The 24,928-nt window shown below is 39.7% G+C and overlaps 2 protein-coding genes across 5 annotated transcripts; both read left to right on the forward strand.

The window, feature by feature from the left end:
• Positions 1 to 373: 373 nt before the first annotated feature.
• Positions 374 to 18,457, forward strand: RB195_007543 (uncharacterized protein; the record flags this gene model as incomplete). 4 transcript variants are annotated; one of them, XM_064181233.1, is made up of 32 exons in its annotated part: positions 374 to 633; positions 2,017 to 2,092; positions 3,299 to 3,376; positions 4,390 to 4,615; positions 4,709 to 4,860; positions 4,918 to 5,054; positions 6,152 to 6,233; positions 8,325 to 8,330; positions 10,120 to 10,207; positions 11,281 to 11,325; positions 12,077 to 12,178; positions 13,193 to 13,257; positions 13,311 to 13,364; positions 13,420 to 13,547; positions 13,641 to 13,797; positions 13,862 to 13,975; positions 14,031 to 14,110; positions 14,176 to 14,275; positions 14,396 to 14,452; positions 14,555 to 14,662; positions 14,755 to 14,861; positions 14,923 to 15,022; positions 15,142 to 15,227; positions 15,386 to 15,518; positions 15,663 to 15,737; positions 16,177 to 16,317; positions 16,374 to 16,523; positions 16,583 to 16,715; positions 17,228 to 17,321; positions 17,378 to 17,468; positions 17,930 to 18,070; positions 18,398 to 18,457. In XM_064181233.1, the coding sequence occupies 32 exons, from the start codon at positions 374 to 376 to the stop codon at positions 18,455 to 18,457; spliced, it is 3,426 nt and encodes a 1,141-aa protein (XP_064038037.1). The 4 variants fall into 4 exon arrangements, with proteins under 4 accessions (XP_064038037.1, XP_064038038.1, XP_064038039.1 ...); XM_064181232.1 differs by having other exon boundaries at positions 4,709 to 4,773; XM_064181231.1 differs by lacking the exons at positions 374 to 633; positions 2,017 to 2,092; positions 3,299 to 3,376; ... (3 more) ...; positions 6,152 to 6,233; positions 8,325 to 8,330 and having other exon boundaries at positions 10,171 to 10,207.
• A 520-nt stretch (positions 18,458 to 18,977) lies between these two features.
• Positions 18,978 to 24,667, forward strand: RB195_007544 (uncharacterized protein; the record flags this gene model as incomplete). Its single annotated transcript, XM_013452975.2, has 23 exons — positions 18,978 to 19,014; positions 19,279 to 19,323; positions 19,499 to 19,563; positions 19,626 to 19,679; positions 19,740 to 19,867; positions 19,942 to 20,098; positions 20,269 to 20,382; positions 20,573 to 20,652; positions 20,708 to 20,807; positions 20,938 to 20,994; positions 21,350 to 21,457; positions 21,572 to 21,678; positions 21,752 to 21,851; positions 22,198 to 22,283; positions 22,424 to 22,556; positions 22,664 to 22,738; positions 23,077 to 23,217; positions 23,279 to 23,428; positions 23,496 to 23,628; positions 23,869 to 23,962; positions 24,023 to 24,113; positions 24,192 to 24,332; positions 24,608 to 24,667. The coding sequence occupies 23 exons, from the start codon at positions 18,978 to 18,980 to the stop codon at positions 24,665 to 24,667; spliced, it is 2,256 nt and encodes a 751-aa protein (XP_013308429.2).
• Positions 24,668 to 24,928: the final 261 nt, after the last annotated feature.

The raw sequence follows: 24,928 nt of genomic DNA on the forward strand, positions 1-24,928 counted from the left end.
TTTAGCTAATAACTATAGAGGATCAAGGAAGAACTGCAATGTCTACGTTGTCTTTCCCAAGCAACGCCCAGAGACGTCGGATTTCTTGGCGGGACCAGGCGAGATCTATCTTCACGAGTAGACACTATGCGAGTGAAATCAGCCGTGTTTTCCCACGGCTGCGTGTGAAACGTTGGGCGGAGCTGAACGTTGGGCAAATAGCGTGCCGAGGCATTGCTCTGCTTCGGCCAATCACAGCGCTTGCCATCATCGGTGGTCGCATTCACACGCTCGACTCGATGAGAAAATCACAGCGTTGAGCCCACTGTAATGAGAAACAGTTTCGAAAGCAGAATGTCATTTTCAAATCGAACTTATCGTAGTCGAGTTCACAATGAAGAAATCTGAAGCGGAGGCTGGTTTTCGGAAGAATCCTGGAGTTCGACGTAAGGACACCCCGCCGATTCGTGAGAAGATTGAGCTGTGTTTTATCGAGAAGGCAGAAAGGGAACGGCCGCATCCGTTGTCCGGTTATACTCCTCGTGAATCGCAGCAGGAAAGAAAGGAACAGGTAGTTTTCACATTTTTTTTCTCACATGTTTTCGTGCGTATTTTGGGTAGAATGAAGTTGTGGGGAGGAGAAAGCACTCAACGGTACTTTTATTTCTGGACGTGAATAACTATGTTAATCTGTGCCTTGGAACTCTCAAAGCAAGTAAGCATTACTCTCAAAGTGTCCATGACATGTTAGTTAAAGCTACTAATAGAAAAAAATGGAAGAAATATCTTACGGAAATAAGGACGCGATTGAGTGCCCCTCCTCCAACCACACCTTACCCCGCACTTTTTACTCTTTTTTTTTGCGATACCAAATACGGAGATAGGGGAGAATGTAGTTGGGAGGCACTCAGTGGTGCCCTTATTTCTGGACCCTCTTAGTAACGCTTTCTTACTTTTTTCTCGTGGTAACTTTAGTTTACATGTCATAGGTCCTCTAACACTAATACTTAAGTCTTAAGACTCCGAGTGATTTAGTTATTTACTTCCAGAAATAAAGGCGCTAGTGTATAGCCCCCTTCCAACTACATTTTACACCGGAAATGTGCAGAGCATTTACGGAAAGCTGAACAAAGCCGCAATACCAGGTCTGGCAGCAATTCTGGTAGCTAAGATCGTATGCATTTAATTTCTGCAGCATGTGTGCTAGACGAATATTGATCCCGTTTCTTTGACATTATTCAGAGGTTTCCATAATATGTGTTGGGTTGTAATACCCTTAATCGCTTTCCATAATCCAACTGAAAATCCACAAAAAAGAGAAGATCTCACGAAAGATTAAGCGCAGTAGTTCTTAGCAGAAATTGGAATTGGAAAAAAAATTGAAAAGTGGGTGATGATAATTAAAAGTAGTGAATTCGTCTGTGGGTGAAAGAAGGAGAATCAGTACGGGAACGTGTATATTCTACACTGAATAAAATAACGGACCGAACTGGATGCCGAGATTTTGTGCAGACATACAGGAAATAAGGTAAGGTACTTACTATTGGGGAAAATGTAGTTGGGAAGGGAAGTTCCAATCAGTGGCGCTCTTATTTCCCGACGCTCTAACTTACTTTTTTTTCTCTTAATAACTACAGTTTACATGTCCTTTATAACTCATGCTTAGGCCTTAGGGCCCCGATTGATTTGATATTATTTACTTCAAGAAATAAGAGCACCACTGAGTGCCCCCAGACTACATTTTACCCCTTAATATCGGTGGAAGGATTCGGCCCATCTATTGATCTCCTCGCTTTTATCGACTTTGACTTGATCTTGATCCGGATACGGTTAAAACTTGACTACAGGCATCATTGTGTACGTTGTTCGATTTGTATCGAAGCATAAGTTGTGTTGGTCTAGTGGCTTTCTTTTTTCTTTTTTTTTTCTTTCCTGGACATCTCACTCATCTGTTCCTGTTGTCGTGCAAACGTACGACTTCCGTTGATCTCTTTGATTTTTGTCGACTTGATAAGGATTTGTACGCAGGGTTTTTAGCGCACTGATTACTGCGATCGTACGCAGTTTATGTACGCACATCTTGCTTCTGGTAATCTCCGAAAGCTTAGAAAATGTGGGCTTTAATAACATATTGCGTACTTTCTGTTTATAGTTGGCCACAAAATCTCTGCAAGGAGCAGCCTGTTTTCTTGCCGTTTTGTTCTGTTCTAACCGCTGTGTATTGTTTTATTCAGTATTGTGGAGCTTCTTAAACGCAAAAATTTAAGGAGAAACTAGATTCCCCGAGTCTGTTTTGGTTCGATGGTAACTGATAGAGCAGATAGTATTGAGCAGATCACCAATGGCTCAATCATTTAAGTTTCTCCAACATTCTGACTCCAGATTCTATTGACCTCTCGACACCAATTCAAAAATCTAATTAAGAAATAGCAAAAAGAAACCCTCTTAAACCTTAAGAAAGTTGTTATTTTCGTTCGAATCATCCCAAAAGTAATGTTGGGTTGTGGTCTAACGGATGTAGCAAGGTCTCTTATTTGATTGGCTCTAGCCTACAAATTCGCTGGCTTCAGAAGTTTGTTCTCGGCAGTCAGCTGCCGCCTATCTGCAAATTTACATAGGTTTTCTGGACGCTGAACTATAATTGACCAAATACGCACCAATCCTTGAGACCTATTTTATGCAAACGTTCGCATTTCTGCTTCTAACTTTGAAATCTGCATGACCAAGAACGAGGTTAAAGACAGCGTATCACGATTTTGATGTGGTGCGGAGCCCAGAGAGAAAGCGTAGTGTCCGGATAAGCGGAACCCAGGGTGTTTCCGCTCATCTTTCCGTAATCGTCCAAAAAAAGTCGTGGAGGACCTAGTTCTTTTCTACGAAATCAGTTGCAACGCGCCACTCTTCCGCACGCGTCGCATCCAGGTTCGAGCTGTCGAATATTAGTTATGTCTCCTCAGCAACCTATTCAAGTGAAAATCTATGAAAAGGCTACTGGGGGGACCGGAACGTGTACATAGAGGAGCGTTCTAACGCACGTCGTAGGAACCAAAGCGGTTCTCATGCCGTATTTTCACGACGATTAGCTAAAGATGAGCGGAACCTACGGTTTGTATTTATATCTTTAGTAGTACTGTGCAAAATCGGTATACTTCAATACCACTCACGTCACGTCATAGAAAGAACCAGTAAAATCTAATAAGAAATTGGATTGTAGAGCAATATATGAGAGATTTGTTTGTGCGGCTTTTCTTAATCGAATGTCAAATTATGTGTTCTTCTCAACTAAAATTTCTTTTCATTGCCTTTATGTTTATTTCAGAATGGTCTCTTCGGAGTTGCTCCCGCAAGCAGTGGAATCAAAAATAACTTCGATTTCGGAATCGGTGAACTTGCTGAGGTTTGTTCAATTTTTTTTTGTTCATTCAACTTTTTCTTTCTTTTCGTTTGTAGTATCGTTTTGTTATCTTTTTCGAACTGATTTTAATTCTTGACGGGAGACGTATAAGTTTGGCTGTCAATGTATTAAATTGCTCATAATTTGACTACGTAGGAAATGAATAGACATGAGATGTTCTACTTTTCTTTTGCGCAGAACCACTTTTTTCGAAGGGATTGATTTCCGGGAAAATCCTGCTTGCTCCCCTGCTTCAAAAGTTTTTATCCTCAAGATTCTGTCTTTTTTCGTTTAAATTCTCCGGAACACCGCTAATCTATTTTCTAAGGTAGCGAAATAACGGTGACTGATGCACAGATAGTTCTGGTCCTCTCTGTAACATGATTAGAATGGTGGATTTAAGAAAAGAATGCTTAAACTGCAGAGGAATGTTGGAGACTTACAAGTAACAAATTATGACTGACTGTGCTAACGTATATCTATTTAAAAAAAAGAGACGAAATTCGGTGGTGTATCTAGTGAGTTCTATAAAATGAAATGAGAAAATTACTCGTTTGTTATGAGTTTTGATTACTTTGAGTTGATGCTCTGCGGTCTGTCAGATTTGGTTGTGACTCTGTGGTACGATAAGGCGAGAATGTTTTTGCATACGTGTTTGTTGGAAAAAACAGAGGAAAATGAAAAAAAAAAACAAAGGAAAAGAAAAATAGTGTTACATGGTGGATGAGGCAGAGATACTTTGTTGACAGTCCCCGTTGGGAGGAGCGTAATGTGTTGTATTTGTGATTGGTTTGCCGAAACCTTGTTTCTTATAAAGTCCGTTCAGCGTTTGCCTTTTTTATTGCTCGGACACTGATGATTCACAATTTGGGAAGGTGACAGGGATTTTAACTTTGCTATTTGTGTGCGATTCTCTCAGTTTGCTGTGCTTCACACTGACAACTAAATTATCATTTATTCATTTATTTTTTCTCATTGAGAAAGAATGCTGGTAGCAGTACCCTATTTCTTTTCAGGAGTTTGCTGCTCTATCAGCTCTGACACCTCCGCTCACCCCAGCATCATTGCCAAACACTTCGGAGATCAACAGTGATAATGGTGGCAACCTGGCTACTGTGGGGACAGAAATTCTCGGTGTTGCCGTTCCAGAATCCGTCAACGCGTCAATTCCCACTCTTGATGGTCTTCTTCCGGCACCACTCCCCAGCTACATGCCAATGGTCAATTTCAGCACTGTGGCAGGTGTCCTTCCCGTTTTCAACCATCCGCACAGACTTCCTGTGAACGTCACTAATCCGTCTTCTGCCCATAACTACAGCTCTGCAAATTCTCAAGGGAACCGACCTACAACCAACTCAAACAACAACAACAACAGAATGGCGCCGGCAACATCCACATCGGTGAGCAGCTCCAGCAACAAACCACTGCTGCAATCACGCCCACGCGTCGTTCGGCGTTTTCTGTATTGGTGTCGCGTATTGGAAAGGGTTAGATGAAGTGAATTGGTTATGCCCGGGAATGCTATACCGTATATGTGTTTTCAGAGACGCCGTCATCCAATGTGTCGTTACTGTTACGAACGCTGCGTTCATATGTGCTTGGATTCGCATCAACCAATCCCAGGCGTCCATGATCGAGGGATGTGGCATGGGCACAACATGAGAGAGCGTGGGATGGTTACGTACGTAGTTTACTCTTTCTGTAGAACCACTTCAACTCTTCTCTATCTTTTCTATAGAACACTTCTTTCTGGGTTGAGAAGAGTTAGTCTGGAGTCAAATACTGTAACCATTATATAGTTAGAACCACCAATTGCACCTACGGGCGGTATTTATGTTTCCCCGGCGTGAGTGCCACGTCACGTGCCCACTGCAAATCTTACGCATTCCCTTTTCAAAGAATATGGGGTGGTACGGGTTTCGGGCTGGTAATGTCTATACGGGGCCGCGGATTGTGGGGAAGAGTGTGATTCCGCTCATCTCTCCCTGTATCAGTGTAAACGGACGACCCCGGAACTGTTTCTTACGACGGCTTCTGTTGCAGTGCGCAACCATTGCGCCCCATCCAGCCTGCGATTCATCCGAATGGGTTTTCGATGAATCGCAGGCGCGAGAGCGCAAGGGTGGCGCGCTGCAATAGAGGACGTCGTAAAAAAAAGTCTGAAACCCATACCACCCCAGATTCGTGGGGTGGTGCCTTTAATAGACAAACTCATTGCGAAGTTATTTTTCAAGTCTCGATGATACATACAGACATCAGTGTGACTTTACAAAATGACTCAGAGTTTGTAAATTCTAGCCAAAATTGACTACATGTAACATGTCACGAGCTGGAAATCTTAAATGTTAAAAATACCTCGAGGTGTATGAACTGTGGTTGGGCATAGCTAGCACGGCACTAAGGAGATTGTACGAGGCGTAACCTCGTTCTAAAATATCATAAGAAACTCATTCCTTACTAACAGCGCAATTCTATGTATTAATGCCTTCAAGTCGATTGGAAGTAAGGTCAACAAGGGATCAAATGTACGCGAATCACATCAGCATAGCCTTGAGCGGATTGGTTATGAGATACTTCACCAAATATAGGTCCCTATTTTAACGTGCTCCGTTCATTGTGCGAGGACATGTTCTTCGGATAATCCAACATATGTAACTAGCCCAAGAAGTGAAGTCAGTTTAACATCGTTCATGACCATACTTCACAGAACATTACGTACAAAACTCGCATTATTCGGAATGGAAGGTCAGATTGTCGCGATTTTAAGAGTGATTGCAGATGTCCTCATCTTTGGTCCACTACGTGTCCACATTGCGGAGCAACCAAGCAGCTTGCACATACTGACGACTATTGCCCATTGGTACGCAAAAGCTACACGTACCCTCGTCTCAACAACCGCGGTTTTTAAAAGCGTTCATAAAGTCGGTTTTTTTTTTGTGTTTGTTTGTTTTTTGTTGTTTTTTTTTAGTTCTAGCTTTTGCAATTTCTGGAGTTGAACGAAGAGAGGAAACTGTCTAGCTCTCGTTTGTTGATACTAATTAAAATGTTGCCGATGATACACAGAATGGTGTTTTGTTGTAGCAGTCTATTTTCACAAGTCTGCTTTTTATACGCCTTTCTTGCTTCGTTGTTGAAAAAATTCTCACATCCTTTGAAGTCGATTATTTCTGGTACAAAGTCGATTATTTTTGACCATCACTTCATTTTCATTCTAATTACGTTCTACATATTAGTGAATCATAGAAGGTTCTGTTATGTGATGACCTTTTTTGATGTTTTAAAATCATATAGACGGAAGGAGAATAAATAGTTTTGTTCAAACCTTTTCATAAATTGCTGGCATTTTCTCTTGTCAGTTCACGTATTACACAAAAACGCAAACACAGAAATCAGTGAAAAGTGAATCAGTGAAGAAGTAATGCTTGGCAAAGTAGCTGGAAGCGTTGGTTGGCAAACGTTAAAGAAGAATCTACGAAAGTTTTATCAGCATGTGATTGATGGCATCGAGTGGAACTAAGATTTTTGTACATGTGTATATGTTATGGTCAGTACAGGAAAAATGAAACTATGTGGTATGGTACAATCCATGTGATCAGAAGCCGCTCTTATGATTGCTATTATCACAAGAACGAGTTCCGAGCGCATAGATTGCACCATATCTGGGATTGAAGGGAAATCGTCATTCATATTGATTTATTTGATGGACGTGCGTTCTGTCATAACTTTCTCCAATGTCAGCCATTTACACCCAGGTGCTCCAAAACAAATGACATGCTATCGAATACTTAGAGATAGCGTTCACCCTCTAGCGAAGAGAAATGCTTTATTCTATTGCGCACAATAGAAGAAAGAGTCACCAACGATTGCTAGGAACGACCTGGATTGTAGTAAATTGCGCAGATAAGAGGAATTTACATCCGCAGTCTCAAATATTGGGATAAAAATGGACTCTCAAACTTACCCATTGAGGACGAGATCGCCGGATAACGATAGGTTGGAAAATCAAAACGAACCTTATAAGTCCCGCTACGTCCATGTTTTACTACTATTCTTTCACACTTTAAAGTCAAAATCTCAGCAAAAATTCGAAAGACATGAGCAAATAAATACAAATTGCCTAGTCGTTACTACAATCAGGAAATGAATGAGTTCTCTTTAGGATATGAATTGTTCCACATGAATACTACTTCTGCCGAGTATATTGAACTTAAACTTTCGGAAATTAAATGAGTATCATTACAAGAAGTTGAAATCTAAAGGATAGAAGAAGGAGTATCGTTATTTGTCATGAAACGAACAAGGATATGGCTACAAAATCGGCTATTTCCAAGTTTCCAAAACAGTGGTGTAGTTCTTCGTACTAATTTCCATCATTCAATTCATGTCAACTTCCATTCACATCCTCGACTTTTTGTCGAATACTAATTTCACATCTTCGACTTTCGCTGGACGATTCTTTGGAAAGGACCGTGAAAAAGCGTTATCTCACTCGAAGAAACTTAGGAACACAAAAATTATGGGCAAAATGGCCTGGAGCTAGTTCTTGAAGTTCTTTCATTCCACACTTCGATTACCATAGTACCTTGATCCCTGTTACAGGTCAACCTCGATCGAACACTACTCTTACACAGCCTCTTCTCATGGGGGTGGAAGCTCCGCCGAAGAAGAAAATAAAGAAATGAAGAATTGAACAGTAATACTGCTGTGGAAATGAGTCCCAAGGGTGTTCGTTCTGTAATATTGTCCCAGTTTATCAGAAAATACAGCTGTACATTTCAGAAAAAGGTTTCTTTTGAAAAAAAGGACTGTTGCGTTCAAATCTCTTGTTTTTGACGCCATATTTGCGCAACTCCCGAGATCACAGATCCCGCCCACCATGCACGCCTATCAGTAACCTTGTCCGGTTCGCTATTATTGTTATTGTTTTTGTGGTGTTCGCCGGTGGTGGTAGACTGTGGTGAGTGTTCCAGCAGCAATTGTTTCATCAATACTGCGCTAGATTACGTGTATTCATTCTTTAGTAGGTAACTACTTCTTCTTGGAACTAGTAATTGTTTGTTATCTTCAATAAATGTCCCCCAGGAGTTGAACTGATGCAATTTTTCATTGTAATAAATGGTTTGGAACATTGCAGAAGTCTTAAGTTGTCATAATATTGTGGATATTTAGTGCAGCTAACTGTTAGTTTTCTGGGATTTCATGTTGCTGTGGGGAGAGGTCTTGTAGGTTCTTTTTTTTGCCGTAGAGATTCTTTGCCCATAGAACTCGCAAAGTTTCTTACAAATATCAGAGATCAGCTAAAAGAACTAAGAGGGAAAAATGGGGATTTTCGACGTAGAGTTTTATGCAGTAGTGGATAGAATTAACTCAGGTGATTCCAAATATCACAGAAAAAAAATAGGGAATCAGTCTGATTACTTTATCCAACTTTATTTAAACGATTCTTTACAAAAATAGGATTTACGGAATGAATACTCGTAAAGTGGATTTCGTACAGCTTGAAAGAGTTACTTCATCTATGTACCTATCATCAGTGTACACGGGTGTGTAAGCAGTTGCTCCATCGAGTAAACTAATCTCCAGTGCTAATGGTTGTGTATGTGTGTGATTTCTAGGTTTGCAGGGGTGTTTGTGTTTGTTTTCGCTGTGATATCTGCCAACTACTTTCTGAATCTTCCTACTGAAAAATACGCAAATTCTGGAAGTTTCTCCAACATTGCTTCCACGAGTCAAATTGCCAGTTGCTGAGTCCGTTTAGCAAATATGAACGATGAAGGTTCCACTGTTCTTTGCGTGCGCGACGTTAAATGTTCGTTCGTGGCGCCGGTGTACTTCGGACTTTGCGCATGCGTACTCCGTTCGATACGTGGTGTACGGCGATTATTTTCGTGCCACTTCTCAGTTCTTCTCATAGTATTCTATCTGAAGCATTTTCTTAGTGCTAATAATTCTAATTAAAGGCCAGAAACCCGTATCATCCCATTAATCTGGGATGGTACGGGTTTCTGGCGGGTAATGCCTATACGGGGTCGTAACAGGAGGGGTCCTTTAGGGGGTCGCGTTCCGTGGTCCTCCGTTTACACTGATACAGGGAGAGATGAACGGAATCACCTTTTTCCCACAATCTACGACCCCGCATAGGCATTACCCGCCTGAAACTCGTACCAACCCAGATTCGTGGGGGGATGCCTTTAAATCTCCATAATTCTTGTGAGTTAACCCCTAGCAGAGGTACAAAAGCTTCTTAGTCACTTAGAAAGTTTATTCACTTCTTTATGGTAAATAAAGACTTCTGGCGTATGATTTTGTGGATTTAGAAATACATATAAGTGTTAACACTCTCCTTATTACTAAGACAGGGATATGTCCAATTCATTTGAATGAATAAAAAAGCGAATACAGGAAGGAATAAACTAGTAGAGTAAAAGTAGAAATAAACAAGGATAATAGTCGATGTATTACATTCTTTTTCTTCTGTTTAACTTCTCTTTTCAAGGGCACTTTTAATGCGATCTTGAAGAATTGCTTTTGAAACCAGTTTCAATTTCTGGACGTAGAATTTTCTTTGATTTGTCTCCGTATTCATAAAACTCTTAAAAATATCTTATTAAAAAATAGTATTTCCCTTCAAATACTTCATTTGTATAGTACAAAACGATGTTGTTTTGGTTTTTCTTTATCGATTTAATCTCCGCACTCAGTGTGTGTTCTGACTACAGTGTAGTAGACCATCTCATTTTCTTCAGGTAGCATCCTGCTCGTTTGTTTATCAGGACGTTGTTAGGGTCAAGGTCAGAATGCTGTCGCGGCTTACTTATGGGACAAAGGTCATAGGTAGGTTTTTTTTTTTGATTTCAAAGCGGTTAGAATTAAGACGTGTTGTGACAGAAATAGTTGGGACATTTTTCAATCTCTCATATGAATATTCGCATCATTAACATATCGATGTCATTATATATCGTCGATATCGATAGTATGTACAGTAGTGGTCATTTTGTGGTTTTAATTTCTTTACGAATTCACTATTTTCCGCAATATGCATGGGTTAGTTGTTCCGGGACAAGTCCACGTGGAGATGGGCAACGGGCGAAGCTTTATCCCAATGTCTTAGGTTCCTTAGCACCTTACCTTAGCAACCTTACCTTGTTTTTAGCCTCTAATGTTTTGCTGCTAAAAAATGAGGTCAGGTCTTGGGCTCTGACCTTAGTGGCTTTATCCTGAACTTAGGAGTTCTACCATCAGCTCTGTGGCTTTAGATTGGGTTTGCTTTCTTTGTCGTCGAACTTTAGTGATTTTATATACTATCTAGAGCAAACCAATAGGGCTTAGGCCCTAATATTTCAGCTTTAGTGTCTCTAAAAACGTGACTGGGTTACGGTGCCTCATTTTCGTATGGTTCACTTCTATAAGGTTATTAGTATTTATGTGAGGTTAGTATTTCAGTTGGAAACCGTAAGGGTTGTTAATTGTTTCATTTACATGAAAGGAAGACCAAAATAATTTGGAATTTTTAATAAACTGCTCATAATTCGTTTTTTGCAATGGAGATTCCACCCATAAAACAATTAGTTTTCACAATCGAGTCATGATTTCGACCTAGTTTCTGCGATTTCGTATTATTGCGCCGAGGTGACTTTATCTCGTTTCCTCCTCCACGGCTGTACAGAGGGTCGGTTGGAAGTATTTGCGGCCTATGGATATTTTTTGCTATAGGTTTACGTGGACATACACCGGATTTAAACAACTTACTGATATTCATAACAGTTCGGTTGAAAATTCCCAAATATACGCTAGAAAACAAATTGTGGATATTAGTTTTTCATTTTTAACGATTATGTTCTTGGAATTTAACGTAAAGGTTTTGTGGCTGATACTGTATGACCAGCCGGTTGCATTGCTTTTTTCAGCACCATTTGTGCGACGATTCTCCGCAACGATGTCTCTTAGCCAAGGTGAGCTAGTTTTTGTCCCTTTTCTTAGTCTTTGTATAAGTTGATCATGTTTTAAAACTATTTTATATTTGTCATTTGTGAGTCCAGTCCCTCTTGTTTTATTAGTAGCGCGAACACACAAGTGTATCGTGAAATTCTTCGAAATAAAAACCTTGCTGTAAATGAGATGCGCAAAAGCTTTGTAGGGGAAGTAAAGTTGTGTCATTTTATGGCGTTTGCGATCTATACTGAATTATTTCTGCTCAGTGCTCAGATTCCTAATTTTTGTTGTTATGATTGTTCGACATTTTTTTGCATTTCATTTTTTAGGGGTGGGTGACTAATACTGTCTTTCATCTCTTTCAAAAAAGAAGCGCTAGATTTTAAAAAGAACTGCTTTTAAATACTGTAGACGTTTTAGATTTCGGTAGCGAACGTTCATCTGTTATTGCAACCTGTCCTACTTGGAGTTACTTGAAAAAGAGGAATCAATGAATGAGCGGCGAGTGTACCGTGCAAAACATAGAAGGTTCTAAACATGTTTGGTGTGTATCTTGTATTACCTGCAAAGTTAATTCGTCCTCGAAATAATAACCAAACTCCCTCTGACCAGTATGTTCTAAAGTGTTACGGATTAAATAAGCGGCCTTTATTATGTTAGCGTAATGTATTGTGGATTAATCATCATGTTCCATCGGAGAGGTCTTCAATTTCTGTAGATAAGGTTAAGGTATCCCATGTGATCCATCATAATATTAAGCAAATTTATTAGAAGCATCGGCTGCGAAGGTGGAGAAGGTCCAAGAAATTCGAAATGTCGTCAACACTCCTGATGCTAGAAGCCTTGCACAGAACATGGTTCACAGCCCAAAAGGTGAGAGTGTTTAGTTTATTTTCTCGGGTGTCGGTCTACAAAATGCTGTAGATGTTTATTTGACAACTTTACTGCATTTCGTGAAAGCATTTGTCATTCCGAGTTCCTCGGAACGGTTGAAGAAAGAAAAGATGAAATCAAAGATGTGATATTGTCTGTTATGAACCTAAGCTAATGGAAAAGCCCAAGTTTGTGAGCTATGTTTCTATCCTGCATTGAAAGTTAGCGGTAGTTCAAAGAACTTCCACTGTACTTGAATTCTTTTATTTAGAGTACACTTTTGTTACAGCTCGCTTAGAATTTCTCGCAGGGCGAAAATCAATCTATATTTTGAAAGCGTAGAAAGTAGGTGCATTTTGATGAGTTATAGCGGGGATGAAGGGGTTCCTTTAAATACTTATATTAATACTTATATTATATTAATTTCTATCCTGATTTTCAGGAAATCTGGACCAGGTTATCAAAAGCGAGGTGTTTACCACCATCCTTTCTCCGTATCGAATGCCCCAGCACTTCTCGTATTCGAAAGAAAGAAAACGCTTTCTCATTATCTCTACGAATCACATCGTTTTCGAATTTTGGGGAGAAAAATCTAGTCTTAGGGTTTTGATTTTTTTTCCCCGAAATTCTGCCCAATCATGTCTCCATAACACTTTTTGGATATCTATTAGTTGATTTTAATATATTGGTCAACGGATGAGTTTTTTGTTGGGTTCTCTAGAAAAAAAAATGGAAGAAGAAGACAATGAAAAACTCGAGAATGTTTTCCCTCGGCGTATGCAAAAAAGTGCCGTTTTTAAGCCCCTGACATAGTCCTTTTTAAATTCTTAAAATGTTTGGGAAACTGGAGCCGGCGTACTACATGAAAAACTAGAACTGAAATCACATTTCTTTGCTAGTGTTTTCTCAATTCTTGAGTATTGTAAGCCTCCAGGTGTAACTTATTTTTGATGGTGTTAAGAAGCAAAGCGAGATATTTCATTTTTTTTCACCAAAAACATAGCTGTGTTGCAGGAACAGTGAAAGTTGAACATCATGGCGATGTAGCCGTTATTAGAATGGATTTGGCGAACACGAAGGTAGGATTGCACTACTCCGTTGGATATTCAGTTTCATATGATAATAGTTGTAGGAAAACGTCCTTAACGAAGCCTTGGCTACCGACCTCCAGGCCGCCTTCGAGAATGTGATTCCGTTGTAGTTAATTTTGGTTGAATATATGTCAAGTATTGTTATTCAAGGTTGAACGTGATGACTCTATCAAATCCATCGTCCTGATGTCCGGAAAACCTGGCAGTTTTGTGGCAGGCGCTGATGTTGGGATGCTTAGTAAGGTGAAAACACCAAACGACGGAGCTGCTATTTCAAAGTAACTAGCTACTGGTCGAACTAGGTTTTTCTGCCTTTTTTGTAGTCCTCGGTCATTTTTCAGTTTCTGTTCTTTTCTATTTTCCTTCTTCAGAAAGGCACAAGATCAATTTGCCAAACTAGAACATTCTGGAAAACCTATAGTGGCTGCGATTATGGGTAGCTGTATGGGAGGTGGGCTGGAATTAGCTATGTCCTGCCAGTACCGTATTGCAGTGAATGACAAAAAGACACAACTTGCACTACCAGAGGTTTGTGGAAGAATATAGGAGACCTTTAGAATTGTTTCTCCCTCACTAAAATTATTTACTGCAGGTAATGTTAGGACTTCTTCCTGGAGCTGGAGGTACTCAACGGTTGCCTAGGCTAGTATCACTCCAAAACGCTATGGACATGATGCTAACTGGCAAAAAAGTCAAGGCTGATAAAGTGAGTGGAATACGTGAGCTCATTGAAAAGAATATTCTGAATTTGGTCTACTTAGGCGAAGAAAATCGGTCTTGTTGATTCTGTCGTTCAACCACTAGGAGACGGGCTTGAACCCGCAACGATCAATACTCACAAGTATGTTGCCTCATCGTTATCCTCCCTATTAGAGTCTATCTATTACAGTCAGTCAAACATTTTAGATATCTAGAGAGAGTAGCGATAGATACAGCACGACAACTAGCCAACGGTACTCTTAAAGTGAAGAGAGAGCGACCACTAGTGGAGAAGGTACTTCAGAAGGTTGGTACCTGGTTCATCTTTTTCTAAAATCCGTTCTCGACATATGAGTTTTAAAAGCTAAATCTATGAATTTCTATTTATTCTCTGTGCGTAAAAAAGATCGAAGATTTTGTTTTTCAGATAATGACCACCAGCTTTGTTCTGGATAATCTAGTGATGAAAATGGCTAGAGATAAGGTAACTGTTTACGAAACAACTACTTTTTTGCAGACTTTTTGAAAATCTTTTACAGTTCTCCTCACTAGAGTCGGTTCTTCTAGTAGACTTCGTCTCGTTTAGGTTATGAAATTGACCGGAGGAAATTATCCAGCACCGCTTAGGATTTTAGATGTAATACGTAAAGGATTAGTTGAAGGAACGTCGCAAGGTTATACCTATGAATCACAGGTAATGTACTAATGCAGTTTTGACAATTTAAATAGCTCATTTTACCAACTTTTGAAGCAATTTTATGTGTCGTAAGTGATTTCCGAATTTAGTGCTTTGGTGAACTGATGCAAACCTACCAGTCAAAAGCGCTTGTTGGGCTATTCAATGGATCTACCGAGTGCAAAAAGAACAAATATGGTCAAGGCAAACCTGTTAAGTGGGCGGTCTTTTTTTGTGAACTCACGATGCAATCCATGATTTTAACGATACGATTACAGTGAGGTAGCCGTGGTAGGGGCAGGACTTATGGGAGCAGGTATTGCCGACGTTACTATAGATAAAGGGCTGAAGTGCGTTCTTCTGGACATGAGTGAGCAGGTTGGTGTTTCCAATGCTCTAGAGATTGTGGTGTTCTGAATTTCGTGCATCTTAACTGTAGAATTCGGAATTCGAGAAAAAAGTAAAATGCTGAAAGTGTGGCCTAACCTTATTTTCAGGGATTAGAACGCGGCCAGAATCAAATTGCCACGTATCTGAATGGTCAAGTTAAACGCCGAAAGATAAACAAACTGGAAAAGGAAAGGTAGTGAATTCACTTTATTGCTTGATCTGAAAAGCTTTTTCTGTAGATTTTCGGAATACTTGCTAACTCTGTCAGAATTCGAGAAAAAAAAAGTTCAGACGTTCCTGTCAACATACCTACAATGATTTGATGATGTTAACTAAAATCTACTCTTCCAGGATGGTCTCCAATCTTACCCCAACATGTGACTATAACGCTATGAAACATGCAGATATTGTGATTGAGGCAGTTTTTGAAGATTTGCCGCTGAAACACAAAGTTATCAAGCAGATTGAAGGCATTGTTGGAAAGGTGAGTTGGGACGATAACTTCTATTGATAATTTTGTTGTTTGTTGTGGTACAATTTTGCAAATTTCTTTTTGCAGTGAGATTCAGTTTTTTTCTGTACAATCATTCTAATGAAATTTTCTTACTGTTCGAATTTGCCTGTTAAGGACACTATCATAGCCTCGAACACCTCTGCTCTTCCTATTAAAGAAATTGCAAAAGCATCGTCTCGTCCCGACAAGGTAAGAGTTTTAGCCATCGTTTGTTGCGAACTGAAGGTATTTATCGACGAGAATTTGGTACTAAGCCTCTCTTCATAATTTTTATACCAAAATCAATCAGATGGGGTAACGCTAGAAAATTGTTTGTCTATAAAACGAGTTCACTTCAAGGATGAAAATGTATTTTATTGTTTTCGCAAAGTGCTTTGCTGCAAAACTGCCATCCCAACTAGCCGCAATACTTTTTTTGCTGCTGGAGTTAATTTAAAACATGAAAGCCTTTCACGAATTTGGACATTTTTGATCATCTACTCAAATCTAATGAAGTCAGTGTCCCTTAGCGGTTGTTCTTTACAAAGATGTACATCATCGCCCACGTCCTTGGAGCTGATTAGAACGCTGATCATAAGATTGCTAGATTTGTCCGCTTATCACTGCAATGTTCCGCGAATTATTACAGGTCATAGGAATGCACTACTTCTCCCCTGTTGAAAAGATGCAACTTCTAGAAATTATTGTCCATGATAGCACATCGAAGGAAACTCTAGCTACAGCTGCCCAGTTAGGATTAAAACAAGGCAAAACAGTTGTAGTTGTGAAGGTAATTTTTTCATCCTAAAGATTATTGGATGATTATCTGATAACGAAATATTTCAGGATTGTCCAGGGTTTTTCGTTGTGCGATGCTTGGGTCCAATGATGTCTGAAGTAGTACGTCTGTTACAAGAAGGTGTCCCTGCAGGAGATATCGATAAACTTACCATGCAATTTGGATTCCCTGTAGGAGCCGCTACTCTAGCTGATGAGGTAATTAAAACGTTCTTTTGTTTACTGTTTACTTGCTTTCTCGTACTCGTCGTATTCAGGTCGGAATAGATGTGGCTGAACACGTTGCGTCATTCTTAGGCCAGGCTTTAGGTCCACGAGTGCGTGGTGGGTCCGCAGAACTGTTAGCTGATATGGTGACAGCTGGTTTCAAGGGAAAGAAGACCAATAAAGGTTAGTGTTCGGGATATGATGGTTAAGGGAGTGCATCAAGAACTTGACGTAGTAAGGAAGCTTCAGGGAATTCGTAGAGTTCGGGTTGTACATTACGAAATACAGCGTGGCTCCGCTCAGCTTCTAAACGTCGTAGAAAAGAGCATGGGTACGGCGTTTGATCCTGCGAGGTACGGTAGAACACATCGCCTTGTACACGATCCGATCCCCTCAGGAGCCTATTCGTTGCTTTTACTTGAATAGGGTGGTGAGGATGAATAATTGATCTCCGACCGCTCGCTCATGGACGACGGCTGTGCACAGGAGAGGAGCGGCAGAACTTACCTCGCAGGAAGGAACGTCGTCTTCCACGCCGTTTTTACGACGATTAGGGGAAGTTGAGCGCGGACACGTTGGGTTCCGTAATCTACAACCCGGAACCTTCCGTGAAGTTTCCGTACTACGTCAATTTCGTGATCGCTGCCTTTAAAAATGATGCTTCATACGTAATGGGAATGATATTTTTCATCTAGGTATCTACGTTTACCAAAGTAAAGGCAAGAAGAAGGTCAATGAAGAGGCGATGAAGATACTCCAGAATTACCGGCTGACGGCTCCAGGAAACTGGTTCGTTTTTCTAGTTAATTTTGCAGGTAGTTCTCATGTTTAGTATTGATTTCCAGTTCATCAGTGGAAGACCGCCAATTACGTCTTGCCACTCGATTCGTCAACGAAGCATTGATCTGTCTCCAGGAGGGAGTGATTTCAGGCCCCGTAAGAGTTTACATTCTTCTTCGTCCCCATGTTTAAACGTGTATGTATTTGCGGGGATCCTTCGATAGATTTGATAGTTTTTCTTCTCTGAGAAGACGTTTCAGACTGTTTGATGACTGGACTCTTTGGAAGTTCCAGTCTTCAAACCCACCCGAGCCAAATCTCACCTACACTAGATGCATAGTTTTCATTAGGCGAACATTTTTGAAGAAAAAACTGCGCTCTCACCCAAGGAACCCAATGTAACCCAATTTGCTGGCCTATAAACGAGTTGGAATTTGGTCTGCTTCCTCTGTTCTTTAGATTTTGCGTAATTTGCATCTTCCTCCTATTTCCAAACTTGAAAACTTATCCTGGTGGGAAGGAACTCTAGTCCAATAAGGATTAAAAGTAGTGAGAATTGTGAGGTGTTAAAAAAGTGGAAACTTTCTGGGTTAAATCTATAAATCCTATTCCTTCAGACGGATGGTGATATTGCATCAGTGTTTGGCATCGGATTCCCACCATTCTGGGGTGGTCCGTTCCGATTTGTGGACCTATACGGAGCACAGAAGCTGGTGAATGCAATGAATAAGTTTGCATCGGCTTATACATCCGAGCAGGTTGGTATTTTAAAACATTTATTCGTTACCGCGTTGTTGCGGAGCTTTAATTTTATTTCCAGTCATTTCCTCAGGAATTAGCATTTTTACTTGTATTTTGAACATGATAGTACGATGAATTAGACAGAATTACTCATGAATAGTTTCTTACAAAAAAAAGCTGCAGTAAGGAATAGATTACAAACAGTAACTGAAAATTCTTTTCTCTTCACTACAACTGTGAGGTTTTGTTGTACTTTTACTACTGAAACCTTTAACTTACGGCCTCTTCATCAATGTTTCAAAGCTGATAGCGAAACCAAAAAAATTAACGTTGTTTCGTTACAGTTCACACCTTGCCAACTTCTCAAGGATCACGCACAAAGCGGAAAGAAGTTCTATCCCTAACTGCCTCAACAGCCGTCCACTCTCTAATCTTTAACAACATTTTTTGTCCTGTTCTCACGATATTACGCGGAAGTATTGTTCTCGAGATTTAAGCGCATTTTCTTGCCAGGAGTGATGTCTCAGATTTCATTAGATTTATTAAGTCGCTTACGGTTCATTAGCTCTGCCATTTGCTCAGTTAATCCCAGCTTGCTTAGACGCAGAGTAATAATTGATTTTGTGATTTGATCTGTGACTTGTACGTATTGGTTACTTATCGGTATTGTTTTTTAAAGTTAGTTTTAGAGGTTATATCGTAAGAGACTGTGTATAAATATCTGCTCTTTTTGTTTCGTTGAAAATTCTGCTTCATCAGTTTTGAACATCTATCTTGACAAAGCAGGAAATATTTCCCTTCCTTTCGTGATTCTTTGTTATCGTTTTTCATGCGACCGGTCTTATTATTTGCAGCACTTTTGCTGAAATTTTAAATGAAATCACTTTGTCTAATTAGTAGGGCCCACCAGAGATCGAAGACGGGATGATTTCGCGGCTGGCACAAGGAACAAGGTTTGTCGGTGAGTTCTTTGGTCATTATCATTCAAAAAAGCGTTGTACTGACCTTAAAATCTTCAATTCTGGCTGAATTATTTGATATTGGCACTGGTGATGATATTAGCTTCGTAAGTGATTGCCGTTGGCCTCAATGCCTTTGCAGTAAAGAATAGATGTGGTATAGTTGGAACTGCGCATCTTGGTCCTTTGAATATAAGTAAACATGATCAAATTGGAGTAAAATACGACCACGGCTCTTCCATCACTAATCATAGGAAATATTTCAGTGCCGTTTGTGCGACGAATCTCCGCCACCACATCACTTAATCAAGGTGAGGCAGTTGTTGTTGTGAACTATTTCTAAAACGTTTAAGTGAAGTTTTAGTGTAGGTTTAGATGTTTTCGAATCAAATTTTTGGAGGAATTGGCGAAAAAATGATATGAAAAATATTATGGAATGTACGATGCTTGTATGATGTTTTTACGTTTATACTTTTGTCATTGCAGGGACGGTAAGTGTAGAACACAAGGGAGATGTGGCCGTTATCAAGATGGATTTGCCAAACACTAAAGTACGGATTGGTTTATGTGGATTGTTCTTCTTTGTTATTAATTATTCATAATTAATTTTCAGGAGAACGTCCTCAACGAGAGGTTGACTAACGATCTACAAACGGCATTTGAGAATGTATTTCTTCTTTCTTACTCATACTATCGTAATGCGATTGTTCTCATTATGACGTTTTAGGTGGAACACGATAATTCGGTAAAGTCAATTGTTTTGATGTCAGCAAAACCTGGCAGTTTTGTTGCTGGTGCTGATGTGGGCATGCTGAGCAAAGCAAAGACAGTAATGGAAGGAGCAACAATTTCAAAGTGAGCAGTTACTTTCTCGTCGTTTATTATCTTTAGTCTCAGGATTGGGTTATTAGGTAGTTTTCTGTTTACAGAAAAGGACAAGAACAGTTTGCCAAACTGGAAATGTCCGGAAAACCTATAGTTGCTGCAATTATGGGTAGCTGTATGGGTGGGGGACTGGAACTAGCCATGTCTTGCCATTATCGTGTTGCCGTGAATGACAAGAAGACACAGCTCGCGTTGCCAGAGGTTGTGAATTGTATTTCATTTGGCGGGGGAATATCTTTAATGGAGAGTAGAAGACAGATGGATAGCGAGAAAAATATTGCAGTTATATTTGCAGTATTGTGAAATATTACTCTTTATTCCCTTGAGGATGCCCAATTTCTACTATGAAGGACGGAATTTTGAAATTCCAGGTAATGCTCGGTCTTCTTCCTGCAGCTGGGGGTACTCAGCGACTGCCGAAATTAGTGTCGCTTCAGAATGCCTTGGATATGATGCTAACTGGAAAGAGGATCAAGGCTGACAAGGTAAAGAGTGAAATCGCGCTAGTTCGGGCCTAAAAGAGATTAACTAGCTTTTTTTTGAGATTTAGGGAGTTTCTTAGAGAATAAATTTGTATTTAGTATGAATTATCTGATTCTGAATTCGTTTACAGTTTTTTTTTTGAACAGCGCTTAGCGCTATTTTTGAAATTTCGAGGAAAAATGTACCGTTTAGGCCAAGAAAATCGGTCTGGTAGACTCTATTGTTCAACCTCTTGGAGATGGCCTTGAGCCGGCGGCAATAAATACTCACAAGTTAGTTCTCTTGCTATAGAGCTAAATGCCACTGTCAATTAATCGAGTTTTTCAGATACCTAGAGAGAGTAGCGGTGGATACAGCTCGGCAGTTAGCCAATGGATCACTCAAAGCAAGTAGAGAAAAACCGTTGCTGGAAAAAGTTGTCCAGAAGGTGGGTGTTCACAATCCCAAGAATAATTCAATATTTTCACTTCGTGCGAATTGCTATTTTGTCGTTATTGTGAATTTCACAGTTTTTGGTAATTGTAGGGATTGTAGATGGACAACTATTCGTTTTTTAGGCTATGACAACATCATTCGTATTGGATAATGTTGTAATGAAGATGGCTAGAGACAAGGTAGTGTTTTTCATCTATATATTCATTTTTCTCTATCCATTCGTTCATTGTTTCTTTGTTAGTTGTTTTTTTTTTCGTATAGAACAAGACGCTAGAAATTGAGCGGCCTACTGCGGGCTAATGATAACAAAAGAAATGAAATAAGAGGTTGCAACCTTCTGAAAGTAACGCTTAGAAGGAGGCTGCCAGCAGGTCGACATCTTTCGCTGCTTACTTGACACTTATTAGAAATCTCGCTAGTTGCACTAGTTCTAAGTTACTATTGGATTTCGCTACGGCCGAACTTCAAATTTCTAGGTGTTGAACACCTTAGTTTGAAGAATTGTTCAGATTTATCTTGAGATTTGCTATTAAGGTAATGAAACAAACTGGCGGAAATTATCCAGCTCCGCTTAAGATCCTGGAAGCAGTGCGTGCAGGAATCGTGGAAGGGCCTTCTCGAGGGTACAGCATGGAATCGCAGGTAGTCACTGTGGCTTTTTTTTTCTTCTAAATCACCTAATTTTTCTTCTAAATCATCTAAATTGAACGGATCTGTTTCACGCATGAGTTGCCTTAGAAATAAGCCTTGTTTCAGAGCTTTGGTGAACTTATTCAATCATATCAGTCAAGAGCTTTAGTAGGACTCTTCAATGGATCCACTGAGTGTAAGAGGAACAAGTATGGTCAGGGACTGCCAGTTAAGTGCGTGGGTTTTCATTTGAAATTTACATGAAACAGGTACTAGAAAGTGCTCGATAAAACTTTATGGTTTCAGAGAAGTTGCAGTTGTTGGTGCAGGACTCATGGGGGCTGGAATTGCTAATGTTACCATCGACAAAGGTTTAAAGTGTGTTCTGTTGGATATGAACGAACAGGTTGGTGTTGTGATTCTATTTTCTAGTTTTTTTTTTCAATTCCTATTCCCAAAGTTGCTTAAAACTCTGGGGTTCTAGAATTCTGTGTTGAATATTCGACAATTTTGTTCTTTATGAGAATTTAGCCTATATGAAAAATGGGTAGAGGGTAGTTTTATGAATACTAAATGACAGATGTTCTTGCGATATTTGCAAATATGCAGTAGTAAAAAGGAAGCGCGCTAAGTGACTGTCTAACTATATATTTTCGTGGCTTTCCTTTCCAGAAATTGGGGAATTTTTTTCGCGTAAATTTTGAAATATTATCACTTCTTTTGTTGTTTTGTCCTCTAGCGGCGTGCTTTAGGGTTTGGCGCGTGGTGAGAACCAAATCGCTACTCAACTAAATGGCCAAGTGAAACGTAAGAAGATCAACAAGTTGGAAAAAGAAAGGTAATTCCTTCATGCCATTTTCAGAACAAGTTCGAATGTTGTTCTTTTGTCATTCTATGAAATTTCTACGTCGTAAACAAATGTCTCAACCTTACATTAGGCGGTTGTTACACTTTAGCGACAAGGCTTTTTCTCCTCAGAATGATGTCGAACCTCGTTGCGTCGTGCGACTACAGCGCCATGAAAAATTCCGATATTGTGATTGAAGCAGTCTTCGAAGATCTGCCGTTGAAACATAAAGTCATCAAGCAAATAGAAGGAATTGTTCGAAAAGTGAGTGACAGCTATGATCTTATAGTAACGGGACAGCGTGTTTCCTGAAAGTTTATTCTACTATCACTTTTGTAAATATAAACCTTCACGATTGTCGATGCTTACAGGATACGGTCATCGCTTCCAACACATCTGCTTTGCCCATTAAGGACATTGCGAAGGCGTCATCTCGCCCGGATAAGGTAGGTTCGCTGGAATTTTAAGGGGTCACCTTCTGTCTGTACTAATCACTCGGGAATAGAAGTTGGAAGAAACAAGAAGTTATGAGGTTTTCTGATCTTCTTATGTAAAGTTACATAGCAATGTTAATTTCCTAAATTGTAGTTTCTTGTACTTTGGATCCCACGCAATTATTTATTTAGATGTGAGCTCCTCTAATATTTTAGTATTTTCATTGTCTTTTTAATATCATCGTTATTCATCACAGTAATGTAATTGTGCTGCTCCGTCTTCAAGCTTTCCCACTAACGCTTTCAGTTCCTCACCAAACCCGCGTACATTTTGTGAGGAACTATTCCAGATCATTGGGATGCATTACTTCTCACCAGTAGACAAAATGCAACTGTTGGAAATCATTGTCCATAAAGAAACTTCAAAAGAAACCCTTGCGACGGCTGCTCAATTAGGGCTGAAACAAGGCAAAGTCGTTGTAGTGGTTAAGGTAAGTTTTTACTTCATGTAAATGCCTATTTGTGCTGAAGTGTAAAACAATTATGTTGCAGGATTGCCCCGGATTTTTCGTTGTTCGATGCTTAGGCCCAATGATGTCTGAAGTGGTACGCTTGTTGCAAGAAGGTGTCTCTCCTCAAGATTTGGATAAACTTACTAAGCAGTTTGGGTTCCCTGTAGGAGCCGCTACACTAGCTGACGAAGTGTGATTTTTTTTCTTAACGAGAACTTGCTCTGTTTTTTTTTTGCCTTGATAGCCTATTCATTCAGGTTGGGGTGGATGTATATGGACATGTGGCAATATTCTTAGGCAAAGCTCTAGGTCCACGAGTGCATGGTGGATCAGCAGAGCTGCTTGCCGAAATGGTAAATGCTGGATTTAAAGGAAGGAAAACGAACAAGGGTTGGTTTTTTTGACCTGGTTTTTCAAAGTGTCTCTCTTTTTTTATTTTGAACACTGAACTAAAAGAAATGTGCAAATATTCCTGCTGGAGAATTTCTGACGTTTCAAGTCCATTTAGAGCTGTTAAGTTATATTACTTCAAATAAGTTCAGTTTATAAGTACAAAAATTTCAGTTCGGAAATGTGCTATTCCATTCCTTGGGAATTCCAGAGTTACATCCCTGTAGATATTGTTTCTAGGAATTTATGTCTATGAAAGCAAAGGGAAGAAGAAGGTGAACGAAGAGGCGATGAAGATAATCCAAAAACATCGATTGACAGAGCCGAACAGCTGGTATGATTTCTTATTTCTTGTGGACTGTCTTTCAAGCCATCTAACCTAGTTCTCTTGCAGCTCATCAGTAGAAGATCGACAGCTACGTCTTGCGACGCGATTTGTCAATGAGGCGCTGCTCTGTCTTCAAGAAGGAGTAATTTCTAGCCCTGTATGTGGAATTACTCCACTTTCTCTCTAATCCATAGATCGATTGCGTTGTTATCAAATAGGTTTTACTATGGTTTAGACGGATGGAGACATCGCATCAGTGTTTGGTATCGGGTTTCCGCCATTCTGGGGAGGCCCCTTCCGATTTGTTGATCTATATGGCGCAAAGAAACTTGTGGCTGCGATGGATAAGTTCGCAGCCGCCTACGCATCGGAACAGGTCTGTTTTTAAACTCATCGCTAAATAGCACAAATAATTCGATTTTTTTCTTGAGTAGTTTCATCGTAAACCACAATTTCTTTTCGTTTTCAGTGAATTTTCGTGTTAAAATGTTGTTTCATCTAATTGATCGTTTTTGCCGTCACTTCACTAAGCCGCATTCAAAATGAAGTTTCAGAGCTCACTGACAAGTTAAAAAGATTCCAAAATTTTGGTGGTTTCGAATTTCCTTACATATTCTTGTGTTAAACGTAGAACAAATATTAGTCTTTTAGTTCACTCCATGCCAACTTCTCAAGGATCACGCAGAGAGCGGGATGAAGTTCTACCGATAGATGGTTGACCAACATTGTGTTTTACCCAAAGACATTTTTCTTGCTCCAAGAATCTTCTTATTTATCTAAGTGCTGTAATATTCCACATTTCTACTTCACAATCATGACGTCATCGGTTCTACTTTTTTCGATAACCAATTACATATTATATTACGGATTACAAAACTGCCTTGCTCACTTCTCATTAGTCTTACATGGATATGTTTTACATTGTAATTTTAATATGTAACTAATGAAACTAATCGATGTACCATTATTGTG

Source organism: Necator americanus, chromosome I, assembly GCF_031761385.1.
Source record: "Necator americanus strain Aroian chromosome I, whole genome shotgun sequence".
NCBI classification, from domain to species: domain Eukaryota; kingdom Metazoa; phylum Nematoda; class Chromadorea; order Rhabditida; family Ancylostomatidae; genus Necator; species Necator americanus.